The 24,207-nt window shown below is 42.3% G+C and overlaps 1 protein-coding gene across 2 annotated transcripts; it reads left to right on the top strand.

The window, feature by feature from the left end:
- The first annotated feature begins 238 nt into the window (after nt 1-238).
- LOC306766056 (trinucleotide repeat-containing gene 6A protein-like) lies at nt 239-24,188 on the top strand. Of its 2 annotated transcripts, XM_079253643.1 has the most exons (25): nt 239-343; nt 6,248-6,566; nt 7,310-7,357; nt 9,051-11,060; nt 11,177-11,369; nt 11,463-11,935; nt 12,962-13,093; nt 13,208-13,351; nt 15,473-15,661; nt 15,794-15,960; nt 16,099-16,176; nt 16,309-16,476; nt 17,148-17,297; nt 17,459-17,578; nt 18,749-18,886; nt 19,019-19,102; nt 19,193-19,367; nt 19,466-19,612; nt 19,751-19,921; nt 20,023-20,163; nt 20,286-20,393; nt 20,614-20,844; nt 21,301-21,371; nt 21,503-21,642; nt 23,476-24,188. In XM_079253643.1, the coding sequence occupies exons 3-25, from the start codon at nt 7,312-7,314 to the stop codon at nt 23,822-23,824; spliced, it is 5,625 nt and encodes a 1,874-aa protein (XP_079109769.1). In that variant the 5' UTR covers nt 239-343; nt 6,248-6,566; nt 7,310-7,311; the 3' UTR covers nt 23,825-24,188. The 2 variants fall into 2 exon arrangements, with proteins under 2 accessions (XP_079109769.1, XP_079109770.1); XM_079253644.1 differs by lacking the exon at nt 17,148-17,297.
- Nucleotides 24,189-24,207: the final 19 nt, after the last annotated feature.

Here is a 24,207-nt window from a genome sequence, read left to right on the forward strand (position 1 = left end):
GCCAGTAGAGGCAAGTATGTCACGTCTATCCTCTATCCAATCAGAACCCAGAGTCAAATAGAGGGGATCAAACATGTCTTCCATATCGGCCTTGATTTAGAATGACATTTTTCATGTAAACCCAAAGGAAAATACTGTAATTCCAAATGATTTATTTCCAAATTAATCATTTCGAAGAAAAAAAAAAGTCATATTACTGAAAACAATTAGAAAGCCAAAGTAACAACTCCTGTCATCCACAGGGAACACACCCACAGAGGGAAGAACAGTGGATGGAAGAGAGAGAAAGACGGAGAGTGTGACAGGGAAGAAGGATTAAAAAAAATCCAGGACTGGACAACAGGTGAGTGGATGTAATGATATTTTTTTCTTTTTCTTTGTGGATTATTTGCATTTCTCTTCTGGGTTTGAATTCTAACTTGATCAGCTTGTTTTTATCATTTTCTTTAAATAAGTCGCAAACGACTCATTTACTAAAATGACAGGAAGCTTTTGCTCAATGCCAGCAGAAAGAGATTCTTTGAATTTGCTACAACTAAGATAGTTTTTTTTTTTTTTTCTATTAGGATTTATTGTTTGGTTATCAACATCTGCTACTTCTAGGAACTAGTGGTTGCTGAGCTACTTCTCTGTTATGTATCATTTCTCTGGAGTCACCAGGCCCATTTAGCCAAGCACCAAATTGTAATTGTGACTGATAAGATTTGGTTGCTAGGTAACTTAGATATTCAGATCGTCTGTAGGTTTTCAGTCCATTTATTTGAAAGGTTTATTGTGAAGACCTGAAGTTGCAGTATGTGATGGTTGAGTAGCAAAATGTTCAAATCCAGCAGCTTCACTTCTTCACTAAATGGTTCAAAACTTGAACATAAGGGAAATACACAATACTAATGTTGAGTCCTTAAAACATGAATCTTTCTATATGTCCTTGGTTCAGCATCTGTTTTGCTTTGCCTGGTCCGGGGTCAGTTTCTCTACATCGGTGCAGTGTGCTTTTCTCCAGTAATAGCTCTGGTGTACTTTGCATTGTGACGTAGTGATGTTTTCCATTTGAATTCCTGTGAAGTAGGAACCTGCTACCGTTTTGAAGGAAAGGGCCATAACTACTGTAGATTTCTGACCTTGACAGTCTTGTATTTAACTCAGTTTTATCCCTCTCAGCTGCCCTGCGTCTGCAATTCTGTCTTTTTCCCCTCTCTGTAGTGTTGAACTGTAAACTGGTGCTTCCATTTTTCCTAGATACTGGTTAAACAACATAAAGAGTCTAATCATTGTATGTATGAAAGGTTTTTCAGTTTTCTTGATTAGCCCAAGTGCAAATTAGATAAGAGATGGCAAAGTTGCTGGTTGATTAAATTCAAGTGCGGTTCTTGAATTGTTGTAAAGCTGCCTTTGTGCTACAGTTTAGTCAACTTCTGAAAAACTGAGGAGAGTCCACTACAAGGATCAAAACATCAACTGCACACATTGACTAATGGCAAACTATTTATGGAGCAGAGATGTAGTTGGATGGGTTACTGTGAAATCAATTGGTTGAGTGAGTAATGGACGAAAAGGCTGATGAGTCATTCCTGAAGTCTGTGCTCTTACACATATTGCCCCTGCTTTGACTTTTCTGAGGTGGGTGCCCCTTCACTCCCCTCCCCCTCAGCTCGTGACGCTGGCAAACGCTGAAATTGCTCTTATCTTGCCATGCACACATTCAGCTACACATGCAATTGCGTACACTGCATGTTGTTTTGATACTGCTTCAGATAATTACCACAGTCACACCTACACTTCCACACTGTAAGTCCTGCCTTTGCTCAACACTTCCTCATACTATGCAGCCTTTCATAGCTTTGTCTCGTGAAATGAAGGACGCAGACCTGGGAACGATGCAGATGACTTGTTTCAAGTGCCTGTGTTCCTGGAGCTGCTGTTTGTTCTCAGAGGAGCATAGCTGAGACACTGGTATGTGCTCTAAACACTGATGTCATCTTGCTTGGACAAGTCCAAAGGAATTAGGAGTGTTCAGGAATGTTGTCATGACAACTTTCCTTACACTTAATTTACCTGAATGAAATGTACTTGGTATGAAATTCCCTAACCTGCTTTAATAGGTCTTATCTAATTTGCAAATATTGTTGTATTATATATGAAGATCCATGAGTTTTTTTATTATTATTTATCTTTCAGTAAGCAAGATAGTGAAGTTGCATCTGATCTTGCAGAGCATGCTGTGAACAGAAGAGACAGCTAAAATCTGGTTGCTTATTGTAGTTTCTGACTTAACAGTCGCCGGCTTTTAAGTCTCTCTGCCTGCAGGAGAGCAGGGCCCCTCATGCTCATAGTTGAGAGATAAATTAGCTTTTAATTGTATTTAATGATAGCGACGCCCCATTAATTCTGCTAGGAATGAAAATAGTACAATCAAACCAGCATTAGTTGTGCAAACATGACAAAAGTTAGGAATGCAACGCTTCTTGTTTTACATCCACAGAGAAAATTTACACACATATTACACATGCTATTAATGAATTGTTATGATAAAGTTATAAATAAATTGCCCTGCAGGTAATCCTAATAAACCATGCACCTTACGGTGAATGTGCATCAAAGCTTGTTGCTGACCAAGCTTCCTCAGTTAATGTTGGTGATAACTTACAAAGCAACATGTTTGAAAGGTTATGGATGATGACAGAGATATGGTCCCTATTTTATCTTTTAAGCACAAGTTCATAGAATAAAGTTAGCCTTTACTCGCCACATCCCCCCCAAAATGTGTGTAATCCTCTTTTCAGAATGAAGGTGATATTTCGACTCACCGCACAGTCATGAGTCTGCATCGTAAAACATTTTGTTTGCCAATGGCTTGACTTTTGCTTTAACATAATTGTGTCTCCACTGGTCACTGATCATCCTGGGTAAAAAAGATATTTCTAAAACTTGCATGTAACTGTCAGTCTGAGAAAGGTGTTAATGAGACACAGGATTCACAGGGTTGTGGTGCATCTATGTTTCATGGTGGACAAACCGCATGCTTGAAATTATAACAGCAGTTGTCACAAGATCAGACATGTAGCTAAACAGGCAGTTTGATTCATGGCACCTCTGCTTATGCTCGAAATAGTTGAGCTGTTTTCAGTTTTTACTGTGATGAGTGGGAGCAGAACAGAGCAGCTGGTCCTCAATTAAATTCAGACACGCAAGACATCACTTAAGATTGTTGAGATTAAATTTTTGAAGAAGTTTTTATATACTTCTGTTTGTTGTTGAAGTACTCTGCAGTTTACTGAGGTTTCAGAGGAGATCATGTATAGTTATACTGAACTAACCTAGTTAAACTATCCCTGTTTAACCTGTTGTGCCTGTATAGATACTTTCATTCTATAGAGTATCGTTCATTAAATAATGTAATACACAGCTGCTTCCTTTTACAGCAAGATTTTCTTTACAAAGCATTTGTCCCTGTGGGCTTGTTGTATTATGCCTTGATGAAAATGATCTAAAAAAATATATCAGGTTTTGGACACTAAGCATGATGCTTCAAATAGATTTGCTGTTGCTATGCAACGGCAGGACACATAAAGAGAGTTTTTGGCTAAAAACAGTATTCTGTTGACGGCCACTGCAGCCAGACTTTTAGATTCAGTTTTTTGCTGAATGAAATTAAATGTGGAGTACTAATAATAGATTTATTATATTTTGTATAACTAATTTAAAATGGATCATACATTATAGTTTCTTGCCTAATAAGAGTAATAGTGTTTCTTTCATTTTAAGGATATTATGTTATATTGATACATATTGATATATAATAATATATTGATACATGTATATAATAAACTTTTGTACTCTAAATACAAAGGGTAATTTATAAATAATTGTTGAAAATTATGTTTTGTTTTTTTTGCTGTTGAACTATTGGCTTATTCCTAGTGGCTCATTTTTATTTTGTTAAACAGCATTGAAATAAACACTTAAAGTCGACCTTGTACCACTGCATGGGACATTCTTCACACGTAACTCATTGACTGGCTTCTGCCATTTTATTTATACTTTTTAACACCCTCTCTTCTTATGTCTAACTTTCTAATTTGTTTACTCACACCCTTTTCTTATTCTGTGTATTGTCCCTGTTTACGAAAGCCCCCCCACCCCCAACCTGCTTTGACTGTAAGATGATAGCAACAGTGAGGTGGCTGCCAACTCAGGGGCCCTCCATGAAAGCCGTTCTCAGATGGAAGCAGACTGAAAGAAGAACAAGCTGTACTCTATGTACTGAGCTGCTGCAACGAACATGCTTTTATTGCTTTTTAGTTGAAAGAGAAACAGTTAGAAGAAAAAAACAAAATTTATTGAAAAATAAAGTCGTAACAATTTTAGAGGAGTGATTTCTAAATGTTAAGGCTGCAGTCGGCAATGAATAAGACCAGTGTACTTTTCCAACCTAAAGTAACTAAACAGTATTGTTTGCAGGCTGTGAATTAACTTGATGAGAACTATTTTAAGTTAAACTATAGTGTGAAATGTTTGTGTGTTTTACCTTACCTTACAAGTATACTTGTTTTTTTCCCTGTGTAATTGCTTTAAATCAGATGATTGGTGTTGACTTGAAGTCCTTTCATGTTTGAAGGTTGAGTGAGCATTTGTGGACTTGAACAGCTTTGTTTCCATTTCTGCTCTGTTTCTGCTTTCTTAAATCTTTCAGATGATTGAGTAAATGTGATAAGACTTAACTAAATTATACTTACAGGGTGGTTTTATAGCACACGGGATCTCTTGTGTTATGAGCACTGTGTTTAAAAGTTGAGATTTGTCCTCATGGGACAGGTCAGTTTGTAGTTACCTGTCATTAGTAATAGATTAATGTATATTTTGTGAGATTTTTTATGGAGTTTCTCTGGAAACCATAGTCGGACTACTTTGTTTATTATTATTATTGGTTAATACAGCAAACAACACATTTCTAGCGCTTAAAATTTTCAAAAGTTACATAATATACCATGGTCTCCAGTGACATGTATGCATCAGAGGATCTGTATATTTGCTAGTTTTCCACACATGGGTTTGTTTGTTCGCTTATCATGCGGGTTAGTGAACACACTGGTTGCTATTTGAACTGGATATTTATAAATAGACCTGTGTACTGCAGGCAGGCAGAGAGAAAAAAAACACTTGGTAACCTGCTCTAGAAGAAGGTTGGGAGAGGCATATAAACTAATTTCTCATCTTTTTCTGTTGATTCTAAGAGGTTTACCCTTTTGCTTTCTTTTTGTTATGTTTTTTTGTTACTTTTACCCTGTCTGTTTTCTGTCTTGTTTGTCCCATTATTGTTGTTCTTGCAATCAGCAGTATAGTGTCACCGGCTTAAACCCGACATTAGTGTGTGTGATCAGACAAAGAGATCATATGACCTTAAAGGGTAGAATTACAATCAATCTGCATTCCAGTTCTCCACACACATATTGAACATGTGATATAAGTTTTGTATTCAAGGCCTGTTACTTAAACTAAAGACATCAGACCTGAATAAAAACAGATTTCGCTCTGTTGAATGATGTTCCTCTTGGATAATTTTGACACTTTTAAACCAGATTTGCAGAAAGTTGTGTTTTAGTGCTCCACTGTCATTCAGCTGGGTCTGCAGCTGGCAAAATTTGTCACTGTTTCCTCGCCAACCTGAGCCATATGTATCCCACAGCATCTTAATTATTTTAATTTATACAGACTATGACAGCTATTGTGGATATGAGCTACCAGAATACAATAATAACTTACATGTTAGTACTGTAAACCTCAGTTCATTTTCGTGGGTACACAAAAACCATTCCTGTTGAGAAGCACTTTATAATCATTACCTTAAAAGAGATGGAAAAACAAACTGATCTTTTAGCCTGAGTTTCTGTTTGTAGGCCAGAAACTTTTTCTTTCACAAAGAAAAAAAGTGCTACAACTTCTGTAGACATCACAGTGGTGTTAAATAGATCTTACACACTGTAAACTAAACTGGCAGTCATCATTCACTTTGCATGTCATGTGGTCAGAAGAGTTGTTATGGATAAGTAGCAAAGTATTATTTGTGCCATAAAAGTGGGGAGTTGGTGGTTTGGGAGTGCTGCAGAGACTGCTGCTGTGTGGGTTAGTGGTCAGTGCTGTGACTGATTGGTTTATAGAGTGATCTCTGAAGTTACTGATAAGGGCTGTACACATTTGTTAATAACTCACTTTATCTTCTCTCTTTCTTGTTTACTTTTTCCTACAGTGCCAGAGCGTACCAAGTCAAAACAGAGTCCTTAATCTTAATCACACCCCCCCCTTCCCCTTCCCCTCACATAACGTCACAGTCGCACGCACCCATACTTACACATACAGTCCTCAGCAATGCCAAGGAGGGCTGATCAGCTTGCTGCCTGCTCTGTCAAGCCCTGCCTTCTCACCTCATACCCCTGAGGGTGTGCTCACTGAGCTTTGACCTCCCCTTCCCTCTGTCGACCTGGGAACGAAAGGTCACCTGTTCTCCATTGAAACCAGGGACACCCTCCCACCCAGCCAGGAGCTGCAGCCACCAGCAGCACTCACAGGTATATGGAGGAGAAAAAAATACTATATTCAGTTTAATTTGTGTTTTCACGAGTTCAGTGTGTGATGATGCGTAACCAACACAAACACTCTGTCATTTATGACTGAAAACAGTTTAATAATTAGGTTTTTTTTCTTATGTTTAGGGTCTTTTTGCATTTATGTCCAGAGAAACTGTGATTTAAGGGAGAGGAAAAAGTGTTTTTAAACATTCATAAGCTCTCAGTGATTGTTGTTCTGAAGTCATCCAAACTCAAATGTATTGGATCAAAATGTTTCGGGATGTAAACAGAATATCATTTTATTTATTTATTTATTTTAAACTTTTTGCTGTTTGAGGGAAATTGCTTTCTGTGTCTAAAGTGATGAAACTGGAGGAGTCCAAGAAATGTTACTTTTTGGGCCAGCTCTGTTGACCTTTTTCATGTCTCAAGTCATAATAGTCTGCACTAAATTGTAGAGCTGTGGATAATGAAGACACACACACACACACACACACACACACACACGCATCAATGTTTTTTTTATTCCCCTCTTTTGAATGCTGAAACCAGCAGTGTGACTACTAAAACACTCCTATTTGCTAGCTCTTCTTCCTTTGAACTTCTCTGACTTTAACACTCCTGTGTTTGCTTGATTCCCGTTGGATAACTTGTTTTTTTTCTTTCTATCTTTTTCTAACATCTGCACTTTTTCTGTCGCATTCTCCAAGTCTGTTTGACGCTCTCCCTCTCTCCGTTTCCAGGCATGGCTCCCATTCGGGACTCCGTCAGCCATTCCCCTAATCAAACAGGTGACTACGTATTGCCTTCTTGTGTTTTTGCTCATTTTCTGCATTTCACTTTTCCTCAGTATGTCTCACTTTGGCTTTATGCTAAGCAATCATCAGACTAGGTCTTGGCTGATTATGCGTTATATCAGGAATTATCAGTGAGAGAGACACAAATGAGTGAAAAAGTGAGTGTCAAAGGGTGCAAGAGGTGAATTAGTAAGCGTATTTAAACTACAAGAGGTGACAACCACTTTATGTGAGAACAACTTAGACAGAGAGGAACCCTGAGCATGCTGCCCCTACATCAAAATTGGATTTATTCAAACTTTGTGGGTCTTTAACATTTTTTCACTGTCAATGAAAGCTCAGATGCTGTTCTTTCATAATTTGTTTAAAAAATATCTGGCTGGCCATCTTTGTGTTTCAAATCGCCCAGCATCCTGTCAAAACCAGCTCTGTTTACACAGAACTATTTCTTGGGCTAGATTTTAATCTCTCTGGTCACATTCAAATGTAAGCGTACTGCATACATGGTCGGTAAATAAAAATTCCTAATAGTTTATTCTTTTTTTGTTTTGCTTGATTTTTACTTATGAAAAGATGGGCTTCCTGCTTATTTTTAGGAACTAAAACTAAATAAGAATGTTTATCCCAACTCAATTGTGCTTAAGCCTGCTTTTCCCTCTCTATCTAGAGTAGATAGTTGAAGTGGATGTTTGCATTTGAGTTCACTCTGTACCCTATGCATGAGCAGACCTGGAAGCCATGGGTCAACTTTAAAGATAATTTTACTCAATTTTCTAAGATCAAGAATTATGCACTATCGAAATGTTCAGCTTAATTGTTTTAAATATCCAACAAAAACAGCACAGACCCATTTATTTGCACATTCTGTTCAAGTTTTGAACCCTAAACAATCCCACTCTATCAGATTTTTACAGATTTTTTAAAAAAAAAACAAAAAAAACAACACACATCCATTATGACTGAGACAGATCGTAGTCTGATCTGATTATGGTGTTTACAACAAACATTTTTTTAGTTATCCATGTAAACTCAAGTGATCTTTGGGTTGAAATTTAGGTGATGTTGGTAAGTATGTTTTTTTGATGACAAAAGTGGATCTTTCTTGTAAAGGTAACGAGTAACACAAAAACTAACATGAATGTAGTTTCCTGCTGTTTTAGATCAGTGCAATATTCTGTTTGATATGACAAAGTTATTAAATGCTCACAAAACCAAAACTACTCTGAAGTTTAATTTCAGAGATCATGCCAGGTCTGAGTTCTGGAGATCTCAGGTAGTTAACATACTGTGCCATCGTCGCCTCTTGTTCTTTGTCAACTCCTTTACCTCCCATCCTTCTGTTCTTACTCCATTGCTCCTGCTTTCCATTTCCTCTCCTGCTGACATGCATCGTCTGCCTCACTGAGTCTTGGTTAATATCTTTGGCATGCTTTTACGTCCTGCTGTGGTGACAAAATGGTGGCAGCTGTGTTCAGGCGAAGGCTGGCATTGATCATATCCAGAATAATTTTAGTAGCTGAAGCTTGGAGCGAAAGCAAGATGATAGTGAGGGGGTTGAGTGGTTTAAAATAGTACACTTTAAAGTTTTCATTATATGCAAGGATTATTGAACATCAAATGCTGTTAATAGCAATATTCTTCCATCTCTTACAATATCCTTTCTCATGTCGCTGTTTTTTTTTTACAGGTCTGGAGCATCCTGGCTTGGACTCACAGTATGAGCCTTCCCCCTGGTCCTCTGGCTCCCCCTGCAGCAGTGATAGCAACAGCAACTGGGGCAAAGTCCTAGTGGACGGGAGCACAGACAAATCCAATAACCCTTGTTCAGCCAGTTCCTCTGTGTGGCCTCCCTCCTCCTCTTCATTTTCTTGCTCCTCATCATCATCATCGTCTGGCTGTGGTTCAGGATCAGATCCTGAGTTAGCATCAGAATGCATGGATGCAGATTCTAGCTCCTCAGTTGGCTCAGAGAAAAACCTCGGCTCTGTTGCTCCAAATACAGTGATGATGATGTCAGCAAATGCTTCTTCCTCGGTGTCCTCTACAGCTTCTTCTCCAACCTACTCTTTGGGGGCTTCTACCATGATGGTCGGTGTTACTGTGAACGGAGATGGCAACAATCATCAGGTGATTAGTGGAGGATTGGGAGCCATCAGCAGCGCAAATAATGGAAATATCACTGGACCCTCACACTACTCCATGGCTGGGTCCAACAGTATTGGCAGCAATAATATGAGTAACCACAACAACAAAATCGTTGGCAGCAGCAGCAGTGGTGTGTGGGGTGCCCAGTCAGGCAGCAACATGAACGCCACTGGTGGGAGCAGTCCCTGTATTAATGGAGGGTTAAACCCAATCACTTTAAACCCAAATGCCAACCATGGTGCCTGGCCTCAGAATCAAACCCCAAGCCCGGTGTGCCAGGGCCAACGGCCTTCACAGGCTCAGGGTATGAGTTCCAAACTGGGTATGGCTTCCCAGCAGAGCCCCTTGCTGGGCTGGGGTGGCATGGCAGCTCTAGACAACAGCAGTATGATGGATGACGCTGAGGCAAATAATGATATTTCAAGCAGCAAGGTGTTCGGAGGCAGCAGCAGTGGAATCAGTGGTCTGCAGCCTACCAACCTTAACACTGAATCCAGTGGACCAAATAACACTATCACGATGAATACTACTACTACTACTAACACCACAATGACCTCTAGTCCACCAAACTCTACCGCCTCACCCCAGCTCAGCGGGGATTGTTCCTGGGGTTCCATTGGAGGAGGAAATGGGGGTCCGCTGGCCAATGGAAACCTCTCATCAGCCCCCCAGCACCCCCAAGGAGAGTTGGGTAGTACTGGGGCCTTCGGTACGCCTTGGGGTGCAGCTACCTACCCTGTAGACAAGGGCCCCCCAAATGCAGACACTGTGAACCCTCAAATCTCCTCAACTGCTGCTTTCAAAAGTAATAATAACCACAATAACACTGGGGCCCCGCGCTGGGACCAAGGGCCCACTAATAACCCAAACCAACCTCAGAGCAACTTGTCCTGGGGTGTTGGCTCTAATCAAATCCAAGGCTCTGTAGGCCAATCACCAGGAAATGGAAACCAAACTACTATTGGCCCTTCAGCAGGGATCCCTCGCACCTGGGGGAGCAGTGCATCCTCTTCTTCGTCATCGTCTTCTACCACATCTAACAACAAGATGTCAAATGGAGACTGGGTCTCGACAACATCAAGTAACAACCATTCAGATGCTGGAAGTCAGAAAGGAAGCTCTGCTAACAATGGCTGGAAGAGCCTTGAGGATGACGCCATGGGCATGGGTGGAGCAGGCGGTGGCGGTGGGAGTCATGGCTTGGGTAATGTCACCGGAAACTGGGGTCGCTCCGGAGGAAGTGAGGGAAGCGGTGAAAGCTCCGGGGGTCGATCCAGCTCAGACAGGGACAGCAACCAGTCAAAAGGGGGAAGCCGGAGAAAGGGCAACAATTCTGCATCAATAGTATCAGCTCTGACGCGGGCCGACGTGGACCCGAGGGTTCTGTCCAACACTGGATGGGGACAGACGCCCATACGGCAGAACACTGTGTGGGATGTCAATTCTCCTAACAATCAACAGCAGGGTCCCAGAGGAGATGAAAGAAAGCAAAGTAGTGGAGGCTCTGGCTGGGGCACGACAGCACCGGCAGCTTCCTCCCAGACCTCTGCAGGTATGAACACAATGTTCATGAAGGTCATCTGTTATGTAAACATGCTCAAATTTAAGTCAAAGTCAATGTTGTTAATTCATTCAGCAAAGGAAAGATCACTCTCCCTCTGATTGCAGGTTGGGGGGGTGGGCCAAGCAGCTCAGGCCCTGACAGTGGAGGTACTGGGTGGGGGGATCAGCGACAAACATCTGGATGGGATAACAAAATCCCTTCTAATGGAGGAAGTGGACAAAGTGGTTGGGATGATGGATCTAGTTACAAGGGCAGCAACAACAGTAACCTTTGGAACAACAACATCAAAGATGACAGGTAGTGATTGTTTTTATATTCAGTTGTAAGTGTTTTTCCAATTTAGGATCCTCCCTGTGAAGTCTATTTTTAATTTTTGTCATTTTCCTATAGGTCCAGTACATGGACTAATGCACCCAAACTCCAGCAGAATTGGGGCTCCAGTAGTGGAAATGGAAGGGAAGCCTGGGCTGGTGGTGTTGATGGTACCAGATCAGGGGCCAGTAACCACTGGGGGGAACCCCAGAAAGGTGCAGGCTCGGTGGGTTGGGACAGCGACAGTGACCGATCCGGCTCTGGATGTTGGAGTGAGCCAAGTCGAACCAACACCAGCAGCAGTAACACCTGGGTGGGCAGTGGTGGATCAAATACTCCAGACCAGAGCACTCCAAACGCTGGCTCCAACTGGGGCGACTCTGCTCACAAGTCTAACCCGCAAAGTAACAGTCAGAGCTGGGGTGAGCCGATGAAGAACAACCACGGAGCTCAGAACTGGGGAGAACCTAACTCAAAACCCTCCAATGAATGGGGGAAAGGTCCCGAATCAAACATGTCCAGAGGAAATCAAGGCTCTAACAAACCTACAGGTAGGTGCAGGGATTTTTCCATTCTCTTTCCTTAAAAATGAATTTTTTTCTCACATATTTTATAGGGGTGTCACGATTTCGATGTTTAATCGTAATCCATCAAAATTACGTCATGACCTTGAACATTTAAATGAAAGAGAGGATTGACGATTTACCCCCCCCTCGTTGTTTTTTGTGTATTCGTCAGTGTGCGTGTGTTTCCCCATTCCCTCCCCGTCTACAATAGCGATTGGTTTGGCTGAGCTACATTATGGAGCTGTGCAAACAAGTAAAAGCGCATGAAGTCGCTGCATATTGTAGCCGACGCTACCCGTTAGCTAACCTGCACTTTATGACACCATGGCAAGTGCCGATAAAGGAGACACGGTACCGGAGCTTCAAGCTGCTCCTGCTTCTCTTAAATCACCAATCTGGAAATATTTCGCGTTCCCGGTGAGTTATGTGGACAACGTTCGCGTTGTCGACAAGACGGCAGTGTGCACGATATGCTATGTGCGCGTACCATACCTGACCACAGGAAACACTGCTATAACTAAGGCTATAGGGCTATTTATAACAGCAGACCACGGTCACTAGATGGCAGGCACCTTCTGTGACTTCTCATTTTTATTATTATTTTGTTGTTTTTAACTTGACTGAGGACAAGATTGTTTTTTTTTTTATATCTTTATATTGTAAATAAATTAATTTCAAATTTGACCACAAGTGTCTGTGATACATTACACAAGAATAATGAAAACTGCATCACTTAAATGTAGCCCATCTTTTGACATAAGACTTACTGTACAAAAGTTCATGGAAACAAGTTATCAGAGACAAGACAAGTCTAAACATTTCAAAGGTCTCTGTGCTGTAAGAAAAAGAGAAAAATATCGAGGGTTGAATCGAATAGTGACCCTAAAATCGAAAATCAAATGAAATCGAGGATTTCGAGAATCGTGACACCCCTAATATTTTAGGAAATTTACTCTTAAACAATAAAACCTTTCAGTGGAAGTACAAAACAAATGCATGTTCAAATTGCAGGCTGGCTGGGAGGCCCCATTCCTACTGTAGGTCAGAAGGAAGAAATGTCCAGTGGGTGGGAAGAGCCCTCTCCAGAGTCCATCCGTCGCAGGATGGAGATTGATGATGGAACTGCAGCTTGGGGAGACCCTGGTAAACACTGGACTATAAATCTCTACAGCATGAACTCTGTGAACTTGTTGAAGTCATTACAAATTGGAGGCTAAGCCTTTTCAGACTCAGAATATTATCAAACTTTCCCTTTAGGCAAATACAGCAGTGGCCCTGTCAACATGTGGAACAGGACTAGTCAATCAGATCAGGAAGCCATGGGCCCATTCTCTCAGTCCCAGTCTCACTCAGCACACAGCTCGATGCAGCAGCCAAACGAGGACAAAAGCTGCAGCTCAGGTTGGTTGGAATATTTAAAGATCTATTCATCTATCTATCTATCTATCCATGTGAGGGAAGGGCGGGAAGGACATCACCCAGGCCAGGCTACATGTTGTGATGACATATGATGTGAAGAGCGAAACAAATCAGCACTAAATTATACATCCATCAGTGTGAATCTTTTAAATGTTCGCTACTTATTTCTAACTGGGGAAAATGGTATTAGAAGCACATTTTATCTGCCAAACTAAGTGTCAACACTGCTGAGTCACTGTGATGCCACCACAATTTTGCAGTGCTGCCGTGATTTGTGAAAGGACACACTGCTATGGGATTAGCAAGGCTTGTTTGGCTCGTTTGTCAATTGGCAAATGCAGCTTTGTAAGGGGCTCATCGTTGCAGCCATATGGCAGAGCTGGTTTGTGAGAGGGGCCACAATTAGTCCCATCATTCCAGAACAGACAACCCAAGAATACCTATATGTTCAAAATTATACATAATTATATAAATCCAGATAATTGTTTTGTTTTTAAGGAGGTTTATGTTAGATTCAGATATCTTTCTCAGTGCGACACATAGTTATTTGTTAAATATATCGCAGTACTTGTCTCATTGTGTTGGTGTGCCCTCTTTCTATGATTTCACCAGTTGAAACCATTTATTAGAGGTAAAAAAAAAAAATCATATCCCTGTACATCTTACAGACTTGCACCTAAGACAAATTCATCCGTATCTTTTACTATGAGACCAGAAACGGATGGATTAAATAAAATATATAGGAACTTGCAAACATTTCACTACGTTCTGGGTGAATGTAAAACAGGTCAAGTCTGACCATCATGACTATTTTAGAGAGAAGGACAAACAAAGCTAATCTAAATTGCCACTCACTCCCAAATCGTTCCAATGATGTCCACAATTGAACCAAAATGTTTGAAGAAAACAAGCACGTACGGCCAGCCGCCCCTTTCCCCCTCCCTGCAGTGCTGCCTGCGTCACATTTTCTTTTTTTTCCCCCTAAACCAGTTGTGTCATCTGTTTGGAATGCTAAGAGCATCCATTTTTGTGTCCTTATTCATCTTTTCCCCCCTTTTTGCTCTCTCGCCAATTCTAAAGAAATACTTAAGTTTCAGTAGAAAAAGTGGAGGAGAGATCATGAGTGGCGGAGGAGGTGGTCTGTTGGCCTAGTAATGGGAATGGTTTCTGTGTAAGACTGGAGGACTGAAACAAGCAAGGCACAGCTATTCTGTGGAAAGGGCCTGAGAAGGAGAAAAACAGGAGGAATTGTTCAGGTTATTCGGGGCCACCGGTGTAGTGAGCTTACTGATGCAGTAAGGGGTGAGAGGACCACCCAGCTACCCAGCTATACTGATTTAATATTGGTTAAGTTAGTGTTTATTTTTGTGCATACTGAAAAGAAAAAAGAGAAAAACAGAGATTTTTTCCCTCTGGGCTCATGTACCTGAATGGAAAGAGGATTAAAATAATGAATGCAGGGTTGTCTAGTCTCAACACGTGTGGTTCTGGTAAAAACTTAGCCTCAATTTGTCCAATGTGTCCCATCTTTGTCAGATTACTTTGATATGCGCTCATGCTTGTTTGTGGTGGTGTGTGTGTGCACACAAGCCCACATATTCATGTAAACTCTGAAGAGAAACTTGGGAGCCTCAGGCCACCCCATGATCAGTCCTATTTTTATGGGGAGGTATCCCTGGCATCTCCCCAAACTCCTCCTGTGGACAGAGAAAGTGGAAGATCTGTGTGGTCAGCTGTAACAAGAGCCTTTTGAACCCACGCATGCACTTTCTGGAATACACGTTCTCACTCCTGAAATGGTATACATTTAAGTAAACTCTTGCATAATAAAGTTGACACAGGGACATGAGCATGTCCTTCTCTTAAAGCTCCACTCCCTGACTCAAGCAGGAGTAAAATCAGAGTGGGCTCCTGTCGCCAGACATGTAAAACAAACCATCTTCCAAACACCTGATTTGACTTCTCCAAGACCAGCTGCTTTTACTGACGTGGTCATCAGTGACATAGACGCAAAAATCTATGATTGCTACTGAATACCACTGGCTAAGACCCATTGAACTATCCCAGGGTTCAAATGCTTACTTTTCTTTTTTCTCACTCTAGGTTGGGGTGAACCGTATCCCCAGCAAAAAGACTCCTCATCATGGGGAGAGCCAGCAGCTGGTCCACCTGTAACAGTGGACAATGGAACATCTGCATGGGGGAAGCCAGTGGACAGCAGCACTGGCTGGGATGAACCCAACAGGGATAGCAGAGAGTCTGGATCTGGGTGGGGCACCCAGCATAAACCTGGTATGTATACAAAAGGTCATGTTTAGTAAAGAACATACTTCTGATAACAGTTTGTCTACAGCCAGTGTAAAACCATAGCAACAGTATTGGCAAGTATGTGCATTAAATGTGTTTGTATTCCCTCCATGACAGGTCCCAGCACTAAGCCCATGGAGACCTGGTGTGGTGAAGATGTGTCCATGAGCAATAGCTGGGATCAGGAAGAGGAGGTTGAGATTGGGATGTGGAGCAACAGCCAGCAGGACAACAGGTCACATGACCAAAACACCTGGAACTACAAGAATAAAAGCTCCAACAGGGTTTGTTCAGCTTCATTTTCCACGTAAACATCTCAAACATCACGAGAACACTTGACTTTAGTGCCATTACTCAGCATTATTTATTTTTTGGTTTTTGTTTACATGTTCATACGATCATATTTGTGTACGATGTTTCAGATGGGTAAACCAGTCAATAAACAAGACGAACCCTGGATGAAACCATTTATCAACCAGTTTAACAGCATGAACTTCCCTGTAAGTAAAACCTCTTGAGTTCAGGCTTCGCAAAGGCTGCCAACAATGATAGATACCCGATCAGAATTCATTCTAGTAAAAGTTTCTCACCACTTTCTTCACTGTTACATTGTTTTGTCTTTGAACTTGCAGAGAGACTCTCCTGATGACTCCATGAAGACAGGAGCAGGGATGGTGCCAGACAAGCGTATGGACATGAGCAGCATGGGAGACTTCAATGGTGTCATGGGGAAGAACCCAGGGTCCCGACAGAAGCTCCACAAAGAGTCTGCCATGGATCGCAGTCCTTACTTTGACAAGGTACACAGCCTGGCTCAGTTTTACAGCCATTATAAAAGAATGAGTCTTTAGTGTGATCAGTGATGATGAAGTTGAGTTATTTTCAGCCCTTTGGTGCCCCACAGAGGCTGTTCTAACACACTGCATGTGCAGTCATTTATCAGTGTGTGTCCTCGTTTTTTTTTACGTTGCTTCAGCATGATGTGAAGTATTTACTGGGTTCAGTTTTTTCTTGTCAATGAAAACGAATAGTAACACTTACAGGATGGATTTTAGTTACAATGGTAAGTTTTAGAAGCAAGTCAAGTATAAATGAATTGATAAATTGTAGGTTTCTATAAATTGCAAGTTTGTTTGGCTTGGCTGCTTTCCTTTTCACGGTTAACTGCTGCCTGGCTCACGCCCTTTGTTTCTACTTTTCCTTTCAACCTTCCTGTTTTGTCTTTATTTCCGTCTTGACAGTATTTTCCCACTTCTCCTTTTACACCTCTTCATTCATATTTTTTTTCTGACTTTTCTTAGAATATGTATTTCTCTGAATCTTTTTTTCCCTTCTTTCTTCCCTCGACTTTCTCTGCAAATTTTAACTTTTTTTTTCTCCTTCCCTCACTGTGCTTCTTTGGCTACTGATGTGCTTCCTGTCCTCTGTGCTTGCCGTCCGCCTGCTGTGCACCCGGCCTCTGCTTCTGCAGCTTTCTGCTTCTGCTTATGATAGCCCAGCTTCTGATGAACTGTCCTCCAATCAAAACATGAGCCTCCCCCCTAGCAATTCTGCTCAGCCTGTCCCTTGTCTCAGCTCTGGGCCGTCCCCTCCACACTCTAGCTCTGGGGCCGCTCAGCAGGTGAGTGTGGAAAGACGAGGTGGTGGTCTTGAGCATGTTGTCAAACTGCTGGGAGCAGTCATTTAAGTGTGAACCGATGGTTCAAGAACTTAATGTTGTGAAGTTTCATGTGGGTTATTGGTCATTGTTTATTTATCTGTTTTTGTGTTCTCTCTGCTCAGAATGTAAACCCAATGTTGGGTGGCAGCAGCGTAGCACAGGGCCGAGGTGGCCCCCAATCCCAACCCCCTCCTCAGCCCAATCTTCGCAACCAAGTGCCTCCACCTATCCTGCCCTCTCAGGTAACAAACAAGGACAATATCGCAACACATCAGCTGCTTTTGCACCCCCCGGTTTTTGGGGTTTTAGACTTCAAAAACATTATTAGTCAGACTGTCTTAGATTAAAGTTACCAGTTAGTTGTTCATTTATTTGATGTGAATAGAAACAACATTAACAAAATGACTAGTATTCATACAAGTTTACACACAAATTTCTGATTGCTTTTCCTTTGTCAAAGAGGGCTTGATCCTCATCAGGTGAAATGGAAATTACTTGTCTGTTTCCCATTAGACCTGCCAGATATACTTAACTGACCAGTGTCTTCCCAGAACTAATGTAATGGCTGAGATATGAAAGCTCACACAGAAAGCATCAGACATGACTTTTCGTTTTCTGGCTGTCCACAGAAGTTTTCTTTATCCTCGTGGATTTGAGTTAATACAACCCCTTCTACTAATTTGCAACCTTGAGTAATATCCCATAACACCACACTTGTAAAGACAGATTTTATTATTTTCAAACAAATAACTGGAAACATTTTATCTTTGCTTCTTTTCAAATGGTTGCTTCTGATTTGCAGCTGCTATTTAATATGGCCAGACTAACTCCTTATAAAATACAAACAAAATGTTGACACCCCCAAAAAATTGTTTTATCATCACAAAATTTAAAAAAAAATAATTTTTCTTTAGCTTTTTACCTGCAGGTGTTTTGCAGACATTTTTTTTTTTGTTGATTCTCAGTTTATTTAGTTGAAGAAAGACGCAGCAGTTGCTTTGGATTCTTTAAACAGGGCAGTCGAAACATTTTAGGTTTGGTTGGTGTCCATAATCTTTTCCTCACCCTCTGATGGATGCAATATTTCACTCTGATCCAGCAAAGACTTGGAGCTGTTAGGACTGGGGCTCGTGCTTTGGCTGTGAAAACCCAAAGAAGTGGTCCAAATTTGATTCTGGATCCAAACCAGTGTTGGAATCCCCTTCTGGGGAAAACTCCCCACATTACTGTCCACATTTAGTGATGGTTTTGTTGATTATTGATCATAAATTGTGTCTTCCTTCCACTCAAGTAACTTAGTGTAAGGGAAGTGCATTTGTTACTTTTCTTTTTTAAATGGGATTAAAAGATAAAAAAAACAAAACAAAACTGTAACACCAATGTAACTTAACCCCCTTCTCCTTTTGGTCCAGGTTCCTCCATCCCTGTTGAAGTACCCAGGAGGAAATGGAGGTCTGAACCCCCTGTTTGGCCCACAGCAGGTGGCTGTGCTCAACCAACTCTCCCAGCTCAATAAGCTGTCACAGCTGAACCAGATCAACCAGTTACAGGTACAGAGATGGAGATATGAAGGCTTATATGAAAATGTTATTTAAAAAAAGATGGTAAAAAGTGCTTGTTTCAGTATAACTCAAGTCAAACGAGATGGACTTATTTACATTCAGACTGCCTTCTCTCTGCAGCGTCTTCTCCTCCAGCAGCAGCAGCAGCAGCAGCAGAAGGCTCAAAGCCAGAGGGCCATGCCTGTGGGTCGTCAGACTGAACAGGTGCGCTTTCTGAGTTAGTTATACATTTTGTTTGAGTGGTGTTTTTATTTGCTGTGTTGTTTTCTGACCTTTTTACCTTTTGTCCTCCAGACCCGTCCTATTGGTTCATCTCCATCAATGATGCAGCCGCCACGACACCTGGACCCCTCCCTGCTGAAACAGGTCTCACCACTTAAACCATACCAAGAGAACTACTTGTCCCAAAATACCCCTGACATGCAGAAGGATGCTGCCAGTCTTGGATCCTTCAGCAACTTCCCTTTAAGTATGTAGACTACTAACAGTATTTATCCCTTTTTAATGATCACAGACGGAACATTTAGATGTGACTGACCTCTTCTCTTCGTCTATCTCTCACATTAGGCTTGAACTCTAACCTGAATGTACCCCTGGACATGGGCGTTGGTGGTGGAAGTAGTGGTGGTGGAGCTGTGAGCTACAAAGAGCAACCCCAGTCCAGACTAAAGAGTCTTTGGGCTACTGAACCTCTGGAGCAGAACAGCAAATCTGGTATATATGACCTATTTAGTGTTTGTTGCACAACATGCCATTTCCAGCAATGCTGTGAGGCTTTGACTGTTGGCATGGTAACAGAAAAACACCTTATAAGTCAAGAGTGTATTCAGTGTTTCTGTGTTTCTCCCACAGGTGCTATGTCGTCTGGGCTGCGTCTGGATGAGTCTCCTTTCTACGATTTCCTGTCTCCTGGCCCATCTCCTCTGAGTCCTCCCGGCCAATCAATGGGCTCAGTAGGTGATGGCTGGCCGCCCCGTGCCAACTCCCCCCCACCCCATGGAAACACTGTCACCTGGCCCCCAGGTACCCCCCCCCCCCCCCCCCTACCGCCACCTTGGCATAACCAAACACTTCTTTATGTTTTGACCTGACGAATGCTAACTGCTATGTGGGCTTGCTTACAGAGTTCCGGCCTGGGGAGCCTTGGAAAGGTTACCCCAACATTGACCCTGAGACTGACCCTTATGTGACCCCCGGCAGTGTCATCAACAACCTCTCCATCAACACCATCCGAGACACAGACCACCTCAGGGACAGGAACAACGGTAGCTCACACACACACGGCAGCTGAAATTGAGCATCATTTCACAAACCTGATGCTTTGGTGAATATCAAACAGCAGAACAGAGTATTAGCCGAACCCTGACACTCCTCTGATGTTTCCCAGGGCCATCCTCATCACTGAACACCACGATGCCTTCTAACAGTGCCTGGTCATCCATTCGTGCCTCCAGCCACAGCGGTTCCCTCACCAGTACAGCACAAAGCACTTCAGGTATATTTGACATTCATACAGTGGAGCCTGATGGACTTTACGTTTAGGAACAAATGATCCACATAAACTTCAGGTGGTTGGAGAAAGTGGGAGTTAAATAAGCTTTATTAGCAGAAAGTGGTTTGAGTTAACTTGTAAAAGCTGTGCTTCAGTAAAGACACCATTTTCAGTGTTTCAAGACGACAACTAACAGGCCATCTTTCTTCTTTTCCCATCACAGCAAGACCCAGTGAGTCAAAGTGGTCTCCTGGCGGCGGTTCTGTGTCCAATTCATCCCTAGCCCATGAGCTTTGGAAGGTCCCCCTGCCTCCCAAGGCGCTGCCAGTAGCGGCCCCCTCCAGACCACCACCTGGCCTCACCAGCCAGAAGCCCAGCCCTGCCCCCTCCGGCTGGGATGGCTCTGCTCTGAGGCTCGGGGGCTGGGGCTCCACTGAGTCCAGATACACACCTGGTAAGAGGACAATGGCGGCACAATGTCTTGTTTTTAAGCTTCAATTTTTTATTATTAGGTGTGATTATAACATATTCACGAGTCTGATTATTTTCTGAGCTTATAGAAAGGAGATCCTCAACCTGTGTCCTGCAGGTTTTCCAAGTGTCCCTGCTAGAACACACCTGACTCAGACAAGCTCTGCACATGTCTGCTCAACACACATTGATATGAATGAGATGTGTTGCAGCAGGGACACGTAGAAAACCAGCGGGCCGCCGGTCCTTTAGGACCAGGATTGAGGAGCCCAACATGTGGATTTCTTGTCACTGGATGCTTGATTGTCTCCAGCTAAATTATAACATATAAAATAATGGCTGAGCAGGTTGATATTCCATCATAGCCTAAATAATTAAACAGCTTCTCATTATTCAGACTTGGTTAGCAGATGTGTGACTGCTTACTGTGTGTTTTCAGGCTCCAGTTGGAGTGACAGCAGCACCTCAGGGAGAACTCAATGGCTTGTTCTGAAAAATCTCACACCTCAGGTACTGAACAGAAATGTGTCATTGTGGCATTTTGTCTGTTTTTTTAATACATGTAAAAAAAAACCCAAAAAAAACCAAGACATATTATCAGCGTTGCTCATCCAATGCTTGTGTGGGCTTTGGTTTTCCAGATTGACGGCTCTACACTGAGGACATTGTGCATGCAGCACGGCCCTCTGATTACATTCCACCTCAACCTGCCGCATGGTAACGCCGTGGTTTGCTACAGCTCAAAGGACGAGGCCGCCAAGGCCCAGAAGAGCCTGCACATGTAAGAGCATCACACACCCTCCAGCCTTCAGTTCTACACTTGGATGAAAGTGGCTTGTTAGATATTTTTCAGATTGCCAGAACATGACTTTCCCATCTTATCTGAAACTAATGGTATAATTTTTATAAATGAACTTTCCTCATTTTTGTTAATAGAGCTGCATAGACATTTGTATGTTCAGACCAAGCGGCAACCTCTGGCGGTTAAAAGTAAAGCCTATGTGGAAGCGACTAAAATTGCAGTTCCCCCTTCATCCACTAGGGGCTCCAAAACAAAGCAAATCTACTTAAACTCCAATGTTAAAAAGACCAACTTCATGGAAGAAATAAACATGTTTACAGCCTGGTAAAAAAAAAAATCCATTTATACGTCAGGTTTACCTTCATGACAACTGTGGAGGGTTGGAATTTTTTTCACACATAAAAAATTTGGCATATTTAGGGGCGTGTTCTTTTGATTGACAGGTACCCGATCTCCTTCTGCAAGTAAGAAGAATGTAGAACAACCGTGGTTTTTAGCCGACTAACAGCGTGGCTTAGCTTTAGCCCACTTACCTCTATTATCTAGTTAGCGCCTGTAAGCTCCGGGTTAGCTCTAAGCTACAGGCAGGTCAGAGTTCGCTAGATGTCAATCATCCACGACACACTTACCTCCCTCCCTCTCAGCTCCACCTCTTTGCCCATTTTTGTATTTTCCGCGAGAGACGACACACATGCCCCTGCCAAGATGGCGATGGTAGGAACCGCCCTCAAAGTTTCAGTTCAGCTCTTCAGAAACTTGTGGGCGACGTCACGGAAACTCCGTCCATCTTTTATATACAGTCTATGGTTTAGACTTGGGCTGGGCGATATGACCAAAATCTCATTTCCCGATGTAGATCATTTTATATCCCCATAACGGCATACATTACGATATAAAAATTTTGTGTAATGCTGTGTCAGTCATCAGTTATGTGTCAGATGTGCTTGGCAACAGCGGTAGTGATCTCCTTCCATCTGCGGGAACTATGGCTGTATGACGTCTAACGGGTAAAAGCCCGTTGCAGCGTTTCCGTCTGGAGTTTATTATGAGCGCTTTCGCCGCCACTTGACGCTGCTTTCGTGGCTTTTCCTCATTGACTCTATTCTTTATTCTGTATTCTAGCACAGGTGATAAAAATGAGTTAGTTGTGTCCGAGTCTGCTGTCGGGACTGTGAGCTAGTCTGTTGTCGTTTCCACGTCGGTCTTTTTATACAGAAATTTCCCCTCTTTTATGAACAAGCTCATCAGTTTTGGTTGTCTGGTCATCTTTTAGTGAATTACTCTGCTCTGAAACGCGTCTGCTACCGTCTTGTTTGCTACCTCCATGTTTGTTTGTATATTGCAGTGTGCATGCCATAAAGCGCCTAAACGATGGAGCCTCATATGAAACGATAGGCATTTTCTATTGTCCAAACATTACATAGTCTTATTGCCCAGCCCGAGTTTAGACTCATTTTTTTCTGACTAATAGTAAAGAGGGGGATTCATGATGAATGAGCCAAGCTAAGAGCCTAAGATTTGTACACAGTGATTTTGCATCTGCTACATAGATGTTCTTTATAACCATGATACCAAAGTGATTGATAAAAGTCCACAATGAAGCATTATGTAGGATTAGTATGATCCAGGTTGTTGTTTGAACAAACAACTCTTCTGGTGGCTCTGGTTTGTATGGTCCTCCTGTCAGTCGTCCTTCCTGTTTCCAAACGCAACACTGACTGCTTTCTGATGTATGTTTGACACCACCAGACTGCCCGACAGTGAAGTTGTAAACTGCACACACACTAACTCAGTCAACTGCTGTCTCTGCAGGTGTGTTTTGGGGAACACTACTATTCTGGCTGAGTTTGCCAGCGAGGAGGAAATCAGCCGTTTCTTTGCACAAGGGCAGTCATTGGCCACTCCCTCCTCTGGCTGGCAGGCCGTAGGCTCTTCTCAGAGCAGAATGGATCAGTCTCACCCCTTTCCCAGCCGCGCTCCCGAACCGAATCAGTGGAGCAGCGGCGATCTACACGGCTCCTCCCTCTGGGGCAGGTCCAACTATTCCAGTAGCCTGTGGGGGAGTCCCAGCGCCACCGAGTCAGGGAGGATCAGCAGCCCTTCTCCAATCAGCTCCTTCCTCCCAATGGATCACCTGACAGGGGGTGGAGACTCGATGTGAACCGCCTACCAATCACACAGGCTGGAGGAAGGATCAGTAGAGAATCATCAATAATCAACAGAAGAAATGAAAAAAAAAATGTAGTTATTAACGCAATGGCACTAGTTGGACTCTTTCTCACTTACAAGATATTCAACAAAACGGGGTCTCCCCTGTGGAATACAAGTTACGTTTTTCTCTCTCTGCACATATGTCCACTTTGTTTTCGCCCAAAAACATATCAGTCGGAATACTTGAATCATGCAGGCCAATTCTATAATGTGAACGGATGGATATTTGCTTCCAGGTAGTGCTCTTTCAGACCGAAAAAAAGCTTCACTTGAGCTCATTATTATTATTATCATTATATTTTTTTTTTTTCATTTGTCATGTTTATTGGAATT

Source organism: Telmatherina bonti (genome assembly GCF_933228915.1).
Source record: "Telmatherina bonti genome assembly, chromosome: 14".
Classification (NCBI taxonomy): domain Eukaryota; kingdom Metazoa; phylum Chordata; class Actinopteri; order Atheriniformes; family Telmatherinidae; genus Telmatherina; species Telmatherina bonti.

Excerpts from the sequence above, each read along its gene's own strand:
- LOC306766056 (XM_079253643.1), top strand. The coding sequence starts at position 7,312 with ATGGCTCCCATTCGGGACTCCGTCAGCCATTCCCCTAATCAAACAG. Across the intron at positions 11,936-12,961 it reads AGGCTCTAACAAACCTACAG|GCTGGCTGGGAGGCCCCATT; the intron begins GTAGGTGCAGGG and ends TTCAAATTGCAG. Across the intron at positions 20,394-20,613 it reads TACAGCACAAAGCACTTCAG|CAAGACCCAGTGAGTCAAAG; the intron begins GTATATTTGACA and ends TTCCCATCACAG.